General features: G+C 33.6%; 1 protein-coding gene, 1 long non-coding RNA gene and 1 pseudogene across 3 annotated transcripts; all 3 read right to left on the bottom strand.

The window, feature by feature from the left end:
• Positions 1-4,432: 4,432 nt before the first annotated feature.
• Positions 4,433-4,819, bottom strand: LOC146952886 (uncharacterized). Its single transcript, XM_085740543.1, has one exon. It carries the CDS (start codon positions 4,817-4,819, stop codon positions 4,433-4,435), a length of 387 nt encoding a protein of 128 aa, XP_085596669.1.
• Positions 4,820-10,508: 5,689 nt separating this feature from the next.
• LOC146952885 (F-box protein SKIP23-like) lies at positions 10,509-16,441 on the bottom strand (annotated as a pseudogene). The gene is made up of 3 exons (XR_015024778.1): positions 16,041-16,441; positions 10,943-12,140; positions 10,509-10,638 (listed from the first exon to the last, which is right to left on the bottom strand). The product of XR_015024778.1 is annotated as an F-box protein SKIP23-like (transcript).
• A 215-nt stretch (positions 16,442-16,656) lies between these two features.
• LOC146952884 (uncharacterized) lies at positions 16,657-18,727 on the bottom strand. Its single transcript, XR_015007929.1, has 2 exons — positions 18,324-18,727; positions 16,657-16,931 (listed from the first exon to the last, which is right to left on the bottom strand). It is a non-coding gene; the product is annotated as an uncharacterized LOC146952884 (long non-coding RNA).
• Positions 18,728-21,599: the final 2,872 nt, after the last annotated feature.

Raw genomic sequence — 21,599 nt, 5'->3', positions numbered from 1 at the left:
TCATAGAAGTCCAAATTATATTTTGAGTAAAATCCATTTTTTTTTTTTTTGAGGAAAAGTAAAATCCAAATTATATATTATTTTTTAGGGTTTGTCAAAAAAATATTGGGTAATGTCCAAAATATATTAAAATATAGAAACATAATCTATACTATACTAGCGAAAAGACGGACCCATGAGTGTTCATTCTTCGCTCTTTTTATTATGCTAACACGTGTATATTATGAACGATATTTTATATGAAATTTTGATTTTGATTAAAATTATAAGTACAAATATTTGTGACTTTTAAATTGTAACAAACCCAAAAAACAATGTTTTTCTTTTTCAATAACAACAATAATTTAACAAATATAATATAAATTATTACCTTTTTTAATATTACCAACAATATAAATATTTTTTTGAACAAATTAAAATGGTATATATTAAAAAACCAACGACCTACCCCTCCAGCACAAGGTGTGCCAAAGAGAATAACCAATCATTACAAATTTTCAAACAGTAATAATAATAACAGTTAGCCAACACCCAAACATAGAAATGAATTCTGACACCAGTCATGAAAATTATAGTGATAAGTCGAGAAATTGAGCTTTAAACCACCAAAAGGAAAGTAGTTTTATGTTCTCCAAAAGCTGATAAGGTGTAGCTTCTTCAGCACGGAAAATTCTAGCATTCATTTCCTTCGAGATCACCCAAGAACTTGCAAACCAAATTAAATTCGTAAAAGAACACCGTGATTTTGCAAGACCTGATGAAGTAACAAACTGAGTAAAGTGGTCGACTTATGGTTGAGGGGTCTGCTGACCAACAATATAACATTATTATAGGGAAATTTGTTTAAGGGTATAATTAGAATTATAAAAAATTCAGCCCAAAATCTCAATCCCCATCGTATATAATATTGATAATATTCTTCCTGTTATAGTAGGATATTTCCTATTGGCATAAATTGTCCCTTTTTAAATACTTCCAAATAAAAATTCTTCCAAATACACATTGTTAACATTATTTATCATAAATTGTCCCTTTTTAAATTAAGGACCTGTGCACAATCGTGCTTATGCCAAGTGAATAAAAAGTGTGTAAACAAAAAGGCAAATTCTATGGTACACCCAAAGATTTGAGTGTATTGGTACACCAAATCAATAAATTTATAGTTAAATGTGTTATTTTTTTGAAGAGAAAAATTGTTTTCTATCATCTATAATTATAATAATTAAATCTTATTTACCAAAAACGTCGACAAAATAAAATTTAATTTTTGTGAATTTTTAGTACCCATAATAGAAAATTTTGATTATTTTTTACAATAAAATGTAAAAAAAATTTGTATAATTTTTATAAACAATGAAATAATATTTTTTCTTATGAAATGACATTTTCTAAAATATAAATATCAACAAATAGCTTTTTATTCCATAAAAATAATAGTTAATTTAAAGTTTTTTGAAATAGGAGTACCGGTACACCTTAATTTGCGGGTGTACCGTAGAAGTTCCCAAACAAAAAAGACAAGGACAACAGAAGTTACTATGCAAGAAGTTTTGGAGATTTAGTGGTGTCCTATGCAGCTGAGTAGAATAACTATTCTAAGCACACAATAATGCATGTTGGGAAAGAAAAAACCATATGGTTAGTTTAGCACGTTATTCATATGTCCACATGCTAGAAAATGTTTCAAAGTTACATTAGTTTGCTTGCACACCAATGTGCTTAGATAACACATTATTCCCTGCAAGCTCACATCATATTAATCAAAAAGGTCAATAATCCTATAAATGTTATACAAAGAGCATATGAATAATTTGTTGAAATACTCTACTGGCGAATTTTTTTTTTTTTTTTGAGGGAATCTACTGGCGATTTATAAATTAAAAAAACTTTCAGATTCTAAAGATTGTTATTTTGAGGTAAATGATTTTTTTTGACAAATATTTTGGTACACTTTTTTTTCCCAACTTCTATGAATTTTAAATTTCTAACTTTTTTTGGTACACTTTTAGGGTGCGTTTGATGGTCAGGATAGAGAGTCAGGATAGGAAATATATATCATATCCTGTTTCAATCCTTCGTTTGATGCACCAATAGGATATGATAAATTATTCCTTTAATTTATCCTATCCTATCACTCCTTTGTATTTTCTATCCTGAGCTTGAGCTGGGTTAAAATTAACCTATCAGGTTTGATAAGAGAAATCCTAAATTTACCCTCACCCTAATCCTCTCTACCTGATTCATCCACAACATCCACTCATCGTCTTCTTCTTCTTGCTCATGCCATCATTTTCGATTTCAATTCATCCATCATTATTATTAATATCAATTTATTTTTGTGTGGATTCATATCATTTTTCTTTCAATTCCTCTTCGTCTTAACAACAGAATTGATGTACAAACACCATCAAAATCTGGCAGATGGTGTTCTTCGTCCTTTAATTTTCCTGTTTCAATTGTACAAAACAGATAATTGATGTACAAACACCACATATTCTTTTACTATGTTCATATCATTTTTTTATAGATCCGTTTTTTTTCATTTCCGATTTCAATTCCTCTTCATCATTTTCTTTTTAGCATTCCTCCTTTTTTTTTGTGATTTCAATTTTTTTTCCAATTCGTTTTACAAATTTCCAGTTTTTTTTGTTTTATTATAGATTCATCTCTTTATTTTTTTATCGATTTCAATTTTTCCTCTTTGTTTGATGTTTTTGTAATATGTACAATATGAAAAAAGTTAAAAATGTAATTGATTACAAGGGTAATTTTGTCATTTAATACGATATAAATAATGTTATACGGGTTGTTATCATGGGCGCATCAAACACATGATATGATAATGTTTATCTTGTCTATATCATATCCTATCCCTATCCTGTTTCATATCCTATCCTGCCTTTTTCTTATAAGATTGATTTAGTGGATTGATTATTGAATATTTTGTTGGATCCATTACACGAATGTTAATCACCTTAGAGATTTATTTGAGGCCAATACCTTTATTTTTTTATTTTTTTTGAACAGCCAAACTTTATTAACAAGCCAACAAAGCCTTCTCAAGAAGGGAAAGACTCGGGCAAAACAGAAATAAACACCAGGCCCTGTAACCTGAACACAGCAGGGAAATAAAGGCAGAAAAGAAAACAAAAAACTGAACCAAAACACCAAACAACCTAGCCGCACTACTGCTGTCAATAGCAGCAAAACAGAACTGCCAGCAGCCAGGGATCAAGAATGGGAACACAGTCCAGCCAATCCAAAAACCCGAACAGCCAAAAAACCTCCCAAACTTACGACTCCCAATCAACCACCAAGGCAAAAGCGAGGGTTCCAACACCACTCATAAAACAAACAAGACACTATATTCAAACGCTCCATACCCCACTTCCAAGACAGCAACTTAACTTGCTCCACCATCTCAAAAACATCAATAATCTTATTATTAAAAATCCGATTATTACGAGTCTTCCAAACCATCCAAACCACCGCATGCCAAATCAACCACACCCCTCGTCAAAGCTTTTTATTCCTCACATGTCTCGACCAACAAATAGCATGAATAAATAAATTTGGGGGAGAGATAAAATTAAAGTTCAACTAATTCATCACCTCCCGCCACACTTTAGAGGTCATGTCACAATGAAGGAAAAGATGAACCGCCAATTCATCTTGGCTCCCACAAAATACACACCGCTTAGACTCATTGGCCCCCAAAAGCCCTCTATAAGCTAGATTCGCCTTAGTCGGAATCCTATCAAGGAGCAAAGTCCACGAAAAAGCCACCACCTTTGCCGGCGCTTCTGAAGCACGGGTACTCCATTTTGCTAAACGTACCCGTACTGGTACTGCGCGGGTACTGGTACACGTACTGTACACGTACTGTACGCACCCATGAAGCACCAATATTTTTTTATTTTTTTTAAAGGTTGGGTACAGTAGTTGCGGTACTGCAGTGGTACTTGAAGGGTACATATATCCTTTTTTTTTTGTGTGGAGAAAATGGGGCTTTTAATGAGAATTAATAGCAATTATAGTTTTTTTTTTTGTTTTTTTATAGAACTCAAACTTACTGTACGCACATCCTCTCTTTTTGGAGAAAATGAGCCCTTTTATGAGAATTAATAGCATTATAGTTTTTTTTTTGTTTCTTAATAAAATTCAAACGGGTCATGAGGTTCAAGAGGCACAACAACCATTTCCTATGTTCTGCAACTGCTGTTTCCTACTAAATGCCCCAACTTTCATTTGAGCAATATAATTTTCTCATGCAAAGTTATTTTAAATTAAAAAAATATATTATCCTAACGTACCCGTACCTTTGTTTTTTGAGAAATGACGTATCCCGTACCCGCACCAGTGCAACGCAGGCTGGCGCCTTACTCTTCCAAATATCCCGGAAAATCACTTCCTCCTCATAACTCAACCCTCCCTATAAAGGCATCAAATTTTGAAGCAACAAATAACACGTCTTCACGGAGAAAACTCCCTCCTTTTCCGGTTTCCAATACCACCTATCCACACCCTCCCTAAGCACCACCCCATTCAAGCGGCCTAGAAGCAAAAGTAGACTCTCCTTTTCCCATTCAAACAACTCTCTCCGCCAAAGGAGCCTCCATCTATCGCATTCCGCAAAACACACCTCCGCAACCTTTACATCTTGAGAAAGCGCAAGAGAGAATAAGTACGGGAAAGCATCCCTTAACAGTTCATTAGCCACCCAAGCATCCTTCCAAAAAAGCGTATCTCTACCATTCCCCACCTTCCTCTCTACATCCCTACTAAACCACCTCACCCCACCAACCGGCTCTAACGCCATTACATCATTCCACCACCTAGACACATATCTCGGTCACACCTCCCCAACCACCGTACTCCTATAACCCACATTAGGCCCATATCTTTATACAATAGGTTTTTTTTTTTTTTTTTTGAAGTTGTGTTGTTGTGAAAGCTTATTGTCTAGCAAAAGGAAATTCTGCAATTTTGACATGCATCACTTCCAAAATTTATTAATGGTCTAATATTATTATACTACACGAATATAACTGAATTAGATTAAGTTAACGAATTGAAGATATAAGGAGCAAATTCCAACTTGAATCACTTCCAAAATTTATTAATGGTCTAATATTATTATACTACACGAATATAACTGAATTAGATTAAGTTAACGAATTGAAGATATAAGGAGCAAATTCCAACTTGAATTGTCAAAGCAAATGATCAAAATACACACTATACTCCTTATTCGTCAAAAATAAAAATAAATATCAAACCATGTAAATTACCAATTTATCAAAATTAATGTAAGAGGTAAGAATATACACCTATGACAACAACTCTCATTGTACTCTCACTATGTTCACATACTATCCACATAATGCTTTTTTAATCATATGGTTAGAGCAATTCCTACTTCTCAAAATAGTGAAATGAAGTTAGAGGAACGATATTTGAACCTCAAAATTTGCACCTTATGCGACAACTTATAAAATCAAGTGTTAATTTGGTGAAGAGAGAGAAAGAAAAAATTATTATAAAAATCTTATGAGTTGTTTATAGAGTAGTTTTATAAGTTTTCATATAAGTCGTTCAAATTTTACTGTTCAAATATCATTACTCAATGTTTAAAAACCCTATTTTTCCATCTTCCTCTATGTGAAATACGATATCCATCTCAAAAGTAGTCATAGCCTCTTTTCTCTAACTTTTAACCTTAAACATTAGCTCTTTAACTCATAACATAAAGTGTTAAAATATTTCCATAGCAGTGACTCTACTTTCAAAGCAATCAACTTATCACTTTGTATTGCTTCAATATTTGAAAGTCGTTGAAGGTTTCACACACACAAAAATTACCCTAATACATTTAAAGTCTAAAATTACATTCTGTAAAACTAATCACAACATTTATAGGTAGTTTAATCAAGATTAAGGATCAAAATAATACTATAATGTGTTAGACATTACAAATCGAATTTGGCCAAATCAATTTCTGCACTCTTTTTTAGCCCTTCATGTCTCAAAAAATCTACACTAAACCCTGCTCAAGTGCTCAAGTCACCAAATAGAAAACTAAAACTCATTGTAATAAAGTATATCAAGTCACATAATGCCAGCAAAGTAACAATGCCTTTCCAAAATTACACACACTGTTAGCAAATATCAAACTAAATTAAAATTTTGAAAGTAAACTTGGTGGTGAACTTGGCACTGCTTCGATGTGTGCCTCCAACCCCTTGTATTAAAATTATAGACCATTGTATTTTGGTTGGCCTAGGGGAGAAAAGTTTCCATTTTAAAAAAAACTTTGGTTTAATTAGAGATATTTTTTGAACAAGGTTTAATTAGAGATGTTATTATTGAGGGTCAACCAATTAATGTTGTTGATGTTCTTTGCAACTGATTCTTTAAAATTTCGAAAATTTTACAACTCAATCCATTCATGTGATGGTATTTTTTTGATTGCCTCAATCTTTGCTACTTAATGTAACATGTCAAAATGTCAATTGTATGTATTACTCTGCGCATGTATTTTTTTGTTTTGTTTGTGTGTAGAAATTAAGTGATAATTCTCAAAACATATAGCAATTTTGGTTAGTTAACGTAGCTTTTCTTACCAGATTCTTCAAATCACGTCTTTTTTATTTTTCTTTAAATTTTTTGCTATGATAAATTCATCATCATCATCATCATCATCATCATCATCATCATCATCATTATTTTTGTTGTTGTCGTCGTCGTCACTTTTTGACAATGCAACTTTTCATTTCATTTTATGGTAAAGACAAAAAGGTATTGCTGAAGTATTGAATTGCTTTGTTTGTTTTTGGTGTTTATCAGGCAAGTTATGCTGCATTTCTTGACTATGTTGTCTTGCACATGGAAGCTATGACCCCGAAACAACTTATGCTTTCAATTATGGATGATGATTTTCTTGAAATTGCTGACCTTGTGTAAATTTATTTGTTTTTAAGACTCATATGATTTCTAGTCCTCCTCTTGGGAGTATTTATCCCTTTAACATTTGTATTCAAAATGGGTTGATGACCCTCTTAAAACTCAGTTGCTGGAACTTATTTTCTGATGTGGTTGAGGCAATTTTCATGGAATGTTCACGCCTCAATAATAATAAGGTAGTTATTATAAGATCTTTGCATGTTAAACTCTTGAGTCGTATCTAAGAAAAACTCAGCATTTTTCTTCTTTGTTTTGGGCGTGCAGATTTTTGTTCAATGCCTTATGAAAGACATTTTTGCACCAGAGGAATAGAGTTATACTTAGATATACAACAATGGCAAACGCCTTGTCCCTTTAGTTGGGGATGGCTGCATTGATCAAATGCCGCATAGTATCCTACCATAATAAACCAATAATTGATTGTGTTGTCTTTAACTGTGTTATTTTGTTGAGCTGAATTGTTTTGTGATGTTTATGCCATTGCCCGAGGGCGTGTACTTCATTTGGTGTGATTAGGGAGAAATTGTTCTGCATTTCCTTTTTGAAATTTTGTGTTTGATATAGGTGTCTAGCTGATATGGTTGCTTCATGTGTGGTATGTCTACTAAGTTTGTTTAGAGCCGTCATATTTCCACTTGGTTTTTAAATAGCCAAAAGTTTGAAGTTATATTGAAAACTTTTGAAAACTAATAATGGATACCTGTTGTTGAACACTTTTTTTATTGTTATTGGTTTATTTTTTCCTATAATGTTTTACATATTTTTTCAAATGTCTAATTTATGAGATACTATTAAATTGTTTTTTTTATTTTTAAATAAACTAATTTGTTAGCATTTTGCCGAATAGAGTAATCTTTTTTAGTCTCTTTGAGCCAATTATAATAGGATAAAAAGTGTTTAGGAGTATTTGTATCTATATGTTATGTTATTTGAACATAACAAAATATGTTTGTTGTTAGTAAATTAGTGATTAAGTTTGTTTTCAAAATCTGAATCATGGACTGTCTAGTTAGAACTCTTTTAACTTCCATTGGCTACCTACTCGAGAAGAGTATTGGCAATTGTGAGGGCATGTCATGTTTAGCACGACAACAACCAAGCTTTATCCAATCAAGTCGGATCGATTACTGATTACATAGACTCTCTAGATCTTTTTTTTATTTTATTTTTAGTTTCCCTTATAAAAAAATTTCTTCAATTTTTCGCCTTCCTCCAATGATTTGACTACTTCCCATCTAATTTCCTCTCCTTAGTAAAAAATTCATAAGTATTTCCTCTACTTGTTCTAACCACCTAAGTCGAATTTCTACCATCTTTTCTATCATAGGAGATACCTCAATCTCTCTAATGTTTTCATTTCTAATCCTATCATGTTTAGTCTTATCACACATCCAACACAACATCATCATATTTGTTATGCTTATTTTATTCTCATGTTGATTCTTTTATGTCCAACATTTCATGTTGGTTCTTTTGGTTAAAAGAGTTTAAATGTGTGGTTCCAATGCCTATTCTTCAGCTATTCTTAGGGTGTGCTTGTTCTATGTTTCGGTAGTAATATTGTTTTTATGGATTGATGTTAAATACATGATTTTTATACGAAATTGTGAAAGAAAATTAGTGTGTATGAGAATGATTTGGGAAGTGATTATTATGGTGTATGAGAATGACATTTGGGAAGTGATTTTATAATAATTGATTATGTGTGAATATATACGATGGTCATTTTTATACGTTCTGTATGTATTTTGTAAGTTTTATTCTTGTGAGTTGTTTTGCTATCTTTCAATTTAAATAATTGATTTTGTTGTGGTAAAAGGATCTCTATGCTAAAGCAGCTGGTGGGTCAAATTACATTAAGGATGCGAAGTTTTGAATTAATTTAAAAGTGAATTTTATACTCTAAATTATAAAGTTAAAAACAAATATTTAAATTTTCCTTCAAAATAAATATTTAAATTTAGTTATCATTGACATTTAAATCATAAAAAAATGAATTTATTTTTCTTAAATGGTGATTCAAAATCATAAAAATATTCATTTATGTGAAAATATGTTAAAGTGCAATGCTTATTTAATTATCAAGGGAGGATGTAAATAAGAGAGGAGGGGAGTGCAATTCAAGCGTCTTTCAGAGAAGAGGAGTGTAATTTACTCTTAATTGTTTATAGTTGCATAAGTCCTAAGGAGTTACAAAAAACAAATAGTTTACTTGATACATATTTTAAGTCCTTGGAGTTAGATGTAAATTGAATGATATTGAGAGGAAACTTTAACGAATCTCATGTTTTAGGGGCTTATTAGCACTGTCGTTAGTTTAGATTTTTAGTCAAGAATATCGGCTGGCCTTGTAACTTTTTGTAGGGTTGTCATCCTCGTGTGATGCTTGTTGTTTCTTCTTTTGAATGTTATGTATGGTTTTTCATTTTTTATGAATGTATGAATGTATGGTTATCTATCTATCTATCTATATCTATATGTGGCAACATTCAAGTCAGCTGAAATGATCTTTATGAAAATGGCCATTGAGCAGTAAAAGTAAACCGTATTTATTTTTCATCTTTCAAAGTAATTAGAAATATTATAAATAGGAATATATTTGACAAAAATGTTAAATTATTAATTTGAAAGAAGACTTATAGTAAGGAACATGTCTTTTTTGAAACAGTGTTTATAAATAGAGAGTATATTCAGGCTTCATGTCTACATTTCCTTCAAAGCATCTATTATAATTTGATGTCTGGATAGTTATGAAAGGTATTATTCTTTTTTTAATTGCAAATCTGATCCTCTTCCTCAGGAGAATGTAAAATGCATAGATTAGCAGAGAATAATGAAAAGAATGATGAAGAAGCAAAGCAGAATTATTATGAGAGTGACAGAATCAGTGATGTATGTGTTAACCCTGATCACACGATCAAAGGCGATGCAGAACAAGGTGGAGCATTATGCAAATTAATTAATTAGTAAGATAGCGATTCTCAGATCACAAAGACATGGAATAATTGTTTATAGTAATTGCTTCTTTTACCCAACACACATCAAAGGAAGATCACAATAGTAATTACAGACTGAGAAGCTTATAAAATATTTAGAAATAGTTCAAGTAAGGGATATAATGTAAAAAGCTCTTGATTTTAAATTTGTTTCTGATTACAGACTGAGAAGCTTATTATTATTTTAAATTCATGACCGACAATTAGAAGCTTCACCGAGAAAAATCAAGTAAATAATGAGTTTGAATAATCAACTAGAAATTATAACTCTTCAATATATCCATTGAGCAAGTCACACAGATTTAAGTCATTTGATAGAATGTGAAATCTCAAGCCAAAATAAACCTTAATTGAGACATAAATGTAACTGATAAATTGAGTTTAAACTTAGCAACACCATAATAATGCAGTCGGTCAATAACAAAATAACAGAACCAAGATCAACCTTATGTAACTCGGTTGCGATAAGTTGTGAATTTAGTTTCAACTTTACAGGACCATAATTATGCAAGTAGTCAACATCAAATCAAAATTATGGAACTCAACTTTCTTGGATAAGAGATTTGAAGCAACTGTAAGAACGCTTATCTGGCAGCCCAAAATTCCACACCTCATTTTCCAGCATCTTTTCATATGAATATGTAATTAGGATTCAGGGGTTTGTTGCAAAGCATATAGTCTGCAAACGGAACAATAAAAGAAGATAAACAAACCCATAACATTGTTAAATCTAGTTTAGAAAATTCATAGTAATAACTTGTGGTCGTGATGTCTTGCAAATATTCAAATATATTCAGATTTCAGTAAAAGCTAATTTCATAAAAATAAAAATAAAAATAAACGAAGAGCAAGTGAAAAATTAGAAGTGCATATTAGTTAGAGAATGAAAGCCCACTGTCAATGTAACCACAATAAAAATTGTCACAATCAGATAAAGTTATATCACAATCAGATTAGAAACCTTTCAATGCAAGATAACATACTCTGTTACTAATTCTGCTTCTTTATTCACTTTGGCCGGAACAATTCTAAATATTCAGGATAATCGGTCAGAGGCGAAAGCCGACCATCATCCAAGTCCAAAAAAGAGCTTTCACAACACACACGAGTGAAGATATTATCCATAATGATGACACAATTCCCTTTTGGAACACATAAATCCGAAGCAGAAGCAGAAAATGAACATTGGGACCCCAAGAACAAAACTATATCCCCTAGATTAGCCAACTTCACCCACTTCTTCTCCTTTGCATTAAGCTTAAACACATCTATCCTTACACGTTTATCACCAAACCTACGGTTGTAAACATCTGCTAACAACAAATCACCCACACTCACCACTAAGAATTTAATATCCCCACCACCAACCAAAGATTCAGCCACTAACTAGACAGTGGAATCCTCCGGTCCAATAGTAACTGTACGTCCAGTTTTGTCTACCACATAAGGCCGACCTTTGAAGACACAAATGTCTCCTGAATATGCCGATATTTCAGGAATAATCTTCCAATTCTCATCACCGCATTTGAAGACCACTGGCTGATCTTCAGAACAGGAAACAGAAAACGTGCCGAGAATGATAGGTTTTTTTCCATGGGAAGTGACAGCAATGGCTTTTTTAAGGTATATGTAGAGAACCACAGGACCATCGATTGATTTCGGTACTTTCGTTTGTTTGTCGACGGGAATGAAGTTGGTTGCCAAATGAAGAAGGGAGAATTTGTTGAAGTCGAAAAGGGGATCAGAAGATGAATGCAAGCCATATTGGAATTCGGTTTTGCCGGTGGAGCTTTGTATAATTTTAAACAACCAAAAGGAAGACGACGACCAACTAGGGTTTGTTCTTGTGGTGGTTTGATGAGAAAGAAACTGTGTTTTGAGAGGTTATTACAGAATGGAGTTTTGTTTGTGATGGAATCATTGTTGAATAGGGGATGGATGAATGGGAAATTGATGGTTAAAATGTCACGGTGGTGATTTCGGATGGAAGAAGAGCGCCAATTGGTACAAATTGATCGGAAGCGAATGAGATCAATTTCGTTGTCGATTCGTTTTGATATCAGATTCAGAAGATCCTTTGGCAGTTCAGACCAATCTGCCGCCATCGATGATGCTTGCTGAATCGCTGATTCTCTTCTTTCTTCTACAGAAAGGGACTTGAATAGGGTTCTATAACACTTGCTCGTCAGTCATATATATATATAGGCTAATTTATCATACTAGTCCAAAACATAACATTAAATAATTTTGTAAATAATTAATTATATAAATCTATACTATATCTTTCCCCTAAAAATAAAATAAAATAAATCTATACTTTTTTTGAAGAAGCTAAAATGAAGTTTATTCAAAACACAAAGAATCCTAGCAAGCACAAGGAATGCTTGGCTAGGAGACTTAAGTAGGAACATACAAAAAAAAGTGTGTCATATATATGCGGAACACCCAGACATACACCTATGCATCAAATACAAACTTCTACAAATAAACCAAAAACACCCTCCACTAAGGGCCTCCAAACCAATACAAACTAAACACCATAACCAAAAAGTCATCTCCAAAAACCAAAGTCTAAACGACTGAGCAATAGCAGAAACAAGTATTGTGCCAAACCATTGCAAAACCCGTCCAAAATATGCATCAATCCTACCAAAAACCCTAGTAACCGCACTTTGTTTCTCTTATGCAGTTGAGCGCAGTTAAAGCACAATTAAGCGCATGTAAAATCCCCTCATAAGTATTTGAAAACCATATTAACAACAAACTCATAGAAGAAAATCCACAAAAAACATAACAACCACCAAAAACCACCACTAGCCACCACCAAAAATACCACAAGCACCACCACAAAAACCAGCAACACCACCACCACACAAAACTACCATTAACCACTACAAAAACCACCATTAATCCTCACCAAAAAATCAGCATCAGCCACCACGAGCATCACCACCACGAACACCACCACAAAAGACTCAGTATCAACACCACCATGGAAACCACCACGAAGTACCACAAACGGAAAAACAAAAAAAATCCCCAAAAACAAAACCAACTCACAAGCTTTTAATCATCAACATCAAAATATCACCACCACTAAAAAAAGACACCATTTACGCTCCAACTCCCAACCCAACAACAAAAACCTTATGTAATCAACACCAATAACCACCCACATCATCGTTAACTCAAAAAACCAACAACGTCACCTTATGTTACTAACACCAACCACCACTCGCATCACCGTTAACTCAAGATGAGCCGAACGAGAAAAAGCAAACAAAACACTCAATGAATATACAGTAGGGAACTCCACAAAAAAAAAACGAAATGGACAAGTCTAGATGAGCCGGACTCAACACAATTAGCACTCCCAACACAATTACCTCCTAATACAGTTACCTCCCGAAAATTGAAAACACAACAAAATAAACTCTAAGCTCCCAATACTGAAGGTGAGAAAAACACAAGAAGGGGGGTTGAATTGTGTTTTTGGAAAATTCTTCGTTTCTCCTAAAACTGAACACACTGATCAGAAGCTAAGTGAAACAGCTTCTGAAGTGATAATCAGAATCTACAAGCAGCAGAATAAAATAGAGAGAGAAGAAGAACGACACAAAGCAATTATACCGGTTCCTTCCACAATCTGGAAGTAGTCCAGTCCCCCTTGCACTTCCAAGGAGATTTCACTAAGAGTAATATCTGATTACAATTGCTCAAGCACACCTGCAAGAGACTTCCTTTGCTCAAGCACACTTTGCAAGAGTCTTCCTATGCTCAAGAACACAATCAAGAGACTTCCCTGCTCAAGCACAACTGCAAGAGACTTCTAACTAAACAAAATTACACAGAAAATTGTTTAAGGTTGAACACTTGATATACAATCAGAGGTGCTCACAATACAAATCAAATACAGACTCAATAACTTAAGAATTTCTAAAATGCAACTTTGAAACACAGAAATTCTAAGTGAATGCAGAACAATTTCAGCAGAGGTTTGACACTTGTAATAATGTTGTGAGTCTTTCGTTCAGCATTACCAAAACTCTAAGTCTCCACTCCTTTATATAGAGGTGTGAAAGAGACGTTGTGAAATTGCCAGCACATCAAAGAGTCGTTGTTGAAGCTTGATCTTTCACCAATGATCTTTTGCCTGATTTGGTTTTTGTCATATGAAGAACCAATTTGAAATCCATTCCTTATCCAAAGGAACATCTATGCAGGCGAAGCCGTATTCTGGAGCTGTTTTCTTGTCTTGTAGCGTGGACACAAAACAGAGTAGTGGAGAAGGTGGTTTTACAGTTCGTACAATAGTACAATGTCAACGCTTTCGTCCAAATTGCAAGCACATGCCTTCAAACACCTTTGAAATGACCGTTGCAAAATTCCACTAATCTTTTGTTGTGTTTTCGAATCCAATAGACAACTTTTTGCAGTGATGATTCTTCAATCCTTGAATCTTTGCAACTTCATTTGATCTTCAGCTTCTGGTGAAATGACTTCTGATGAGGCAGCTTCTGATAATGCAGCTTCTGATGATGTGGCTTCTGGACCTCTTGTCTTCAGGAGCACTGTTCTTCAGGAGCACTATTCTTCAGAAGCACTTTACTAACTTCAGGAGCGGCTTTGCTTCAGGAGCGCTTTTTCTCTTCAGGAGCGAGTTGCCTTCAGGAGCACTAAGCTTCAATTTTGTTGATTCCTTTTACTCTTTATTTGCTCATTCAGAACCAATAAATGATGTAACTTTTTAATTATGGTCCTGTACACTTGAACAAACATTAGCTAGTCCAATTTACAATTTTTAATACCTTGTTATCATCAAAACTCTTTAAGGTTCATTGTTAAACACATTTTGTTCCAACAAATACCACCACAAGTACCACCAAAGAGAATAAATTTCCTCAAAAGTAAACTTCCAACTGCATCAAATGACAACAAAATAAACTCCCAATACCACCCCATCACAATAACCTCTCAAAAAATGGAAAACACAATAGGACCCAAATACCATGCAAGCTCAACATCTTCAAAATACGTACAAACAGAGCACGACACCTTGATCCTAGACCATTAAGGCCTTAAAAACATAATTAGAGCTAAAGAGAGGCAAAAGCCATAAATCACGAACTAGATCTGAAAACCGGACGAACCTGGAATTCGATCTCGATAACAGAAACCCAAGAGCAACAACGGTGGAGGGTTACTCGTGTTTGATTGTACAGTCCAAAAGAGAGAAAACGCAGGCGACAACGTGACGGAAAAGATGGTGGTTGCCGAAAGAAAGGATGTTAACGGTTGCTTCGATGTGGTGGAACGGTGGTGCGGAGGGATGACCTCATCGCACCACCACTGGCCGTAGCTACATCGCTGCAATTGAAGGGGCTGGTGGCGGCACTCTTGTGAGGAAGGGGAAAAAGCTGCTCTTATTTATATAAAAACAAATATGTATTTTTTTTAAAAAGAAAAACAAATATGTATAACAATATATAAATTCCTTTTTTTTTATACCAACAATATGTAAATTCCTTAAAAAAAAAAATTAACAATGGATTCATCTATCTATTTGAAAGATTCAAATTTGTTTTCTTTTAAACAAAATTTTTCTTTTTTATACTTAAACAAAGTTTTTTTTTTGACAAACTATTGTTATCTAGTTGAAGAACAATAATACTTTGATTAATGTGAAGTTGAAATTTTTTATTTTACTTTACAATTATGTTTTTTTTTTGAAAAAATCAATAGAAACCGAATCAAGTCATCTCAATACAAGGTGCACCAAAAAGAGCTTCACAAGAAACAAAGTACTACACACTATCTCAAAGATATGAAGAACAAGCCAAACAAGCTAAATAATTGTAGTTAAACATAAAATGGGATTTAGCCTCCATAATTGGTAGTCAAAGTCAAATAAAACATATTTCGACTTAAACCACCAATACGACTAAAACTTAACCCTTTCACAAAGAGATTGTAATCTGTCCTTCCTTTGAAAAATACGTTTATTACATTCCTTCCAAAAAATCTAAGCAACAGAAAGCCAAATAACATTTAGGGAGTTTTGAACCTTATGCGATAAAGAACCAGCTCTTTTTTCCCCAAAGAATCATCTTATGCATAACGGCGTTTAGGTAGCACCAATCAACAGAATCAAAATCTTTTTCAAAGTCCACTTTAAAAAGATTCATCTCTTTTTTCAAACGACGAGCCTCGTCAACCATCTCATTAGCAATTAAAATACCATCTAAAATTTGTCTTCCATGGATAAAAGCAGATTGAGACTCTGAAATGACGCTTTCGAGGACACAACGTAACCTATTTGATAGAACCTTAACCAACACTTTATACATAATACCAATCAAAGAGATAGGCCAAAATTCTGACAACCGTTGATGGCTTTCCACATTAGGAATAAGAGCGATGAAAGTACTATTAATACCTTTTGATAACTTCCCGTTCTGATGAAATTCAGAAATAAAGCGCATAAAGTCGTCTTTGAGCTCCCCACAAAAATCCTTTATGAAACCAAAATTAATACCATCAGGTCCTGGACTTTTGTAACTGTCATAATCTCACACCGCCTACTTCACTTCTTCAATATCGTGACCGGCGCACGAACTAATACCTTATAGCTCGGCAAGCCTGAAGACCAAAGATTTAAATAAACAATTTTCAAGCTAACTTTCAATTTAAACTCATGTTTACTGAAATTTCGACAGAGTAACCCCTATACTTTCAACATTACCAAGATGTAAATCCTGTACATAAACTCTTATCATCAACCAGAATTTCAAAGTGACATTTTACATATTTATACAACTCAAAATGAGACATTTCTAAACTCCAAATAGCTGCAGGTACTTTGACTCAATGTACACAGAAACAATAGAGACAATCATCAAGGAAGCCTACCAAAAAGAGTGACGCGGCTGAACTTGAGTCTACTAGCAGCTCTCTACTTAGCTGCTTGGAAATCTGAAAAAAAACAAAAAATGAAAGAGTAAGTCACAAGGACTTAGTGAGAGACAACAACCACCACAACTAGAAGGGAAACACACAAGAGCACGATTAGTTACTTTTCTCAAATCTAATTTTAATTTACAAAGCCAGTACCCGTATAAAAATATGATACATTCTCCCATGAAAATTCGGAAAACTTTGTAACTTTAGCAAACCAAATAAGACTATGTCAAAATTTCAATGTCGTAAAAAAAATGTGAACCCAAATCCACAACTTTAAAGAAAAATATAGAAACCGCGTATATTGGAAAAGGAATCAAATCCAAATAGAATATAAAATCAAATTCCATTTAATAATACCAAAATAATCAACTTTGAAGAAAGTATAAAAATCCAACTTTAGTGAAAATAATCTAATGGGTGAATCGAGAACTAGCTCCATCTCGTTGATAGCCCTCTCCTCCTAATGGTGGTCTTTCCATAGGGGCGGCACCATCTAACGGATAGCTCTTTTCTCTCGACTCAAAACAAAAATGTTTTTAAAGTATAATAAAATCAATTTAGTAAAATAATCAAAATGGGTGAATCGGGAACTAGCTCCATCTCGTTGATAGCCCTCTCCTCCTAATGGTGGCCTTTCCATAGGGGCGGTTCCATCTAACGGATAGCTCTTTTCTCTCGACTCAAAACAAGGTATAAAACATTTTCAATTAGGGAGTTAACCTCTCATTGATAGCCCTCTCCTCCTAATGGCGGCCTTTCCATTGGGGCGGCTCCATCTAATGGAGTAACTACCTAATTGAAATCACATACTAGGTGCACCTAGGTCGTCGTCATTATAACCGTAATTTTCAAAACACCATTCTTAAACACACGTCTGAAACCATATTTCGCAACGTAACAAAATTTATGTCAAAATATGTACCATCAAAACTCAATGGAAAATCTACTACTTATAATCATAAGTAAATCAAAATTCAAATCTAAATCGCATATTTCAAACCATGTTTCACAACGTATGAAAAACTAGTGCCAAGATACATGCAATCAAATTCAATTCTTTACTCCACTACTTTATAATTCATAGGTCAATCGAAAATCCAAATTCAAATCCAAATGGAGGGTATAATAGTATCAAAATAATTTACAAAACAAAGCATATTTCTCAAACAAACCATTTTTGTATATGCAACCAAATCTCAACTTCAAAACCTTTGCTCAATAATTCATAGACAAGTTCAAATAGATACCATATCAATATTCATGACCTTAAACATAAATTTCAACGACAATAAAAATGTTTAAAGGGCGTGTGTACCATTTTGATAAATACTTTAACTTGTAAAATCACCAAAATATCAATAATACGATAATTAAAATAAGTGATAATGATTGTTATCAACTCACAGTTACGACGAATCAACTAAGTGTGCTCTCCAACCACCCCAGGAGAAGCATGTGAAGCATCCAGCGCCATATCTCAAAGAACCTCAATGAATAATTACCAAGAGTTGGGTACTATTCTCTTCTTAGAACCCTAACCCCAATCTCCAAAATCAACCCAAAAGCACTTGTAGAATTTGAGAAAAAGCTTTGTTTAGATTATAATCTTATCAATGGATGTTGATTGTAGCTTAAATTTGATGTTTGAAGGGAAAGAAAAGAAAGAAAAAAAAAATTCCAGCCGTGAGAGAACAAAGAGGGAACGAAAGCAAAGAGGGAAAGGAGGAAAGAAATAAAGGAAAATGGGTTTAGTAGCTTCTAGGCTCAGCTTCTATTTATTCTTTTACTACTAACTTATTATTTATTTAAATATTATTATCAACTGTAATTTAATTTAATTAATTTATTTTAATAATATATGTTTTTAATGAAACGGTGCATTACATTCTTCCCCGCTTAAGAAAATTCGTCCTCGAATTTAAACTACTAACCTTGATTTTCGAATAAGTATGGATACTTTGCACGCATTATTTCTTCGGGTTTCCATGTGGTTTCTTCACCAGATGGTTCTAGCCATAGAACCTTTACCAAAACAGTGTTCTTTGAACATAAAGGTTTCACTTTCTAATCTATTATAGTTGTCGAATGACCGATGTAAGACACACTCTCGTTTAACTTCACATATTCATGACTAATAACACGAGAACGGTCATAAAGGTACTTCCGAAACCTAGCTATTTGAAAGACTACATGAATTATCCAATGGAAGTGCCAAACGATAAACTACATGTCAGACTCTCTTCAAAATCTTAAACGTCCCAATGCACCTTGGACTTGTATTTGCCATTATACTACACTACAAACTCATTTCACTAGTGATACTTGTAAGATAAATGTTCTCCAACTGTGAACTCTAAAAGGCAACACCTCTTATCAACATAAGTCTTTTACCCACTCTAAGCCATTACTTAATGATCTTGGATCAATTTAACCTTTGAAATGACATCTTGAATCAATTTTCTCAAGCTTCTAACCATCCTATGTAAGGGGTCACACTACCTACAATACATATCCTCCAAGGGTAACATCTGAATACTAGATTGGTAACTATTGTTATATCCAAATTCCATCTTAGACAAATATCGATCCTAAATTACTCAAAGTTCAAGAACAAATGTACGAAGCACATCCTCTAGGATCCCTATCTTTTTCCCAAATTTGCCATCATTCCTAGAATGAAGGTTGTTCTCACATTCAAATGAGTCACATATCTATATCATAAGGACCTCCAACGTTGAACGGTAAATTGAGCTTTACGATCAGAGATAATCGTCAACAATACATCATGCAAGGTGACAATATCATCCAAAATAAATCCTAGAAGATTGAGGTGCAATATTATAGTACTATTCACAAATAAGAAATGTGAAAACTTTGTTAACTGGTCTATAATTGCCCACAACGAGTCATAACCCTTTGAGTTAATGGTAAACCTGTAATGAAATTCATAGCAATACATTCCCACTTTAATTCACACATTTCAACAAGCTGAAGTAAACTTACAAGCTTTTGATGTCCAACCTTTACTTACACACATCAAGCACTAAAGAGGCAAAATCTTTTACATCCATCTTCATTTAGAACATTGGTTAATGCTATAACAAGAATGATGAGCCTTTTCTAGTATCTTTCTACATACATTACCAACATTCAGAACTCATAACCAAGACTTTAACCACAAAAACACCATCGAAATCACCTAAGGAGTCTTACCGTTCCTCACATTATCAACCAGTTTTAGCACTTTTAAAATTTGACTAATCTCCCGGATGTCATAAACAATGATGGAACAAATTTACACATGGTCAATAATGTCCTTGAATGATCAAGTTTCAGTTGAATTCTATTTACATTCTATTTACAGCAAGCTCTTGTAATTTTTTTTAAGTACGAGCCTCTTCATTTCTGCTAACTGGGCAAGACTACTCATAGGCATCCTCCTAAAATTATCTACAATAACATTTGCCTTTCTAAGATGATACAAGTCTGGGCAATCGAATTTTTTTTTTCTTTCAAGAGAGCACTATCCACCTTCTTTGTCTTGAATTTAAACCTCGTTGTTGAAAGATATACTTACGACTCTCTTGGTCATGTAAATTTCCTAAGCCTTGTCATATAGATGATGCCTTCAAGCCTTAAGAGCAAAAATCATTGCTAACGCATTCAAATTATGTGTAGGATAGTTTGGATCATGTATTTCATTACTATTGGAATAAACAACATTTTCATCAATGAACAATATCACAAATTGACCTAAGAATGGTTTAAAACCCAACTAATCAAATCCATAAGAAGATGTGGGAGCATTAGTAAGCCCAAAAGGAATAACCAGAATTACATAATGCTTGCAGCATGCGTAAAGAAGTGTCATTGACATAAGATCCCTCTTAATTTTCAACTGGTGGTACCTAGACCACAAATCAATCTTGGAAAAACTCAGATCTCCTTGCAGTCGGTCAAACAACTCGTCAATGCAGGGTAAGTGACATTTATTTCTAACTACCACTTTATTCACATGTTTATGAACGACATGTAATCACATGTATCTATCTTTCTTCCTTACAAACAATATCAGGGCTCCCTACGGAAAACAATTTGGGTGAATAAATCTCTTATTGAGAAAATCATGAAGCTTCTCCCTTAACACCTAAAGTTTTGCTAACTATTTGATCAAGAGGTATTGATGTCAATAAGTGTTGGGATCCAAGTCTATAGAGAACATAATCTCCTTACCAGGTGGCAATCTCGGAAACTATTCAGGAAAACAAATTAGGAAATCCACACACCTTTGGACCCTTTTTAATTCTTTTGAACTCACTAGTATATCCCTGATGGAAACCAATTATCCTTGACAACCTCTCTTCAATAACTTGTTAGATCCTAAACTTAAGGTTAAATGATATGGTACCTAACCAAGTTTTCCTCAAAAGGATAAAAGTGATTACCCAATATCTCAACTTTCACTACCTAGTTATAATAGGTTGTGGCTTACTGGACATACAACCAATTCATACTCAAATCCTATCAAAAATCTATACTAAAGCTATTGGTGTTCATACAAGACTAGCTAATGGATGTGTCGTAGCTGCCAAAAACGATCCCTTTGTTTATTTATTTATTTACCTACTTGACCATATTAAAAGCACAATTTACTATCTTTGAAACAATTTCCAGAGTGGA

This window comes from Medicago sativa, chromosome 1 (assembly GCF_051527215.1).
Source record: "Medicago sativa cultivar Bolivia chromosome 1, Bolivia_mono, whole genome shotgun sequence".
NCBI classification, from domain to species: Eukaryota; Viridiplantae; Streptophyta; class Magnoliopsida; order Fabales; family Fabaceae; genus Medicago; species Medicago sativa.
Note: the sequence above shows the minus strand (reverse complement) of the source record. Positions and strands in the feature narration are given on the sequence as shown.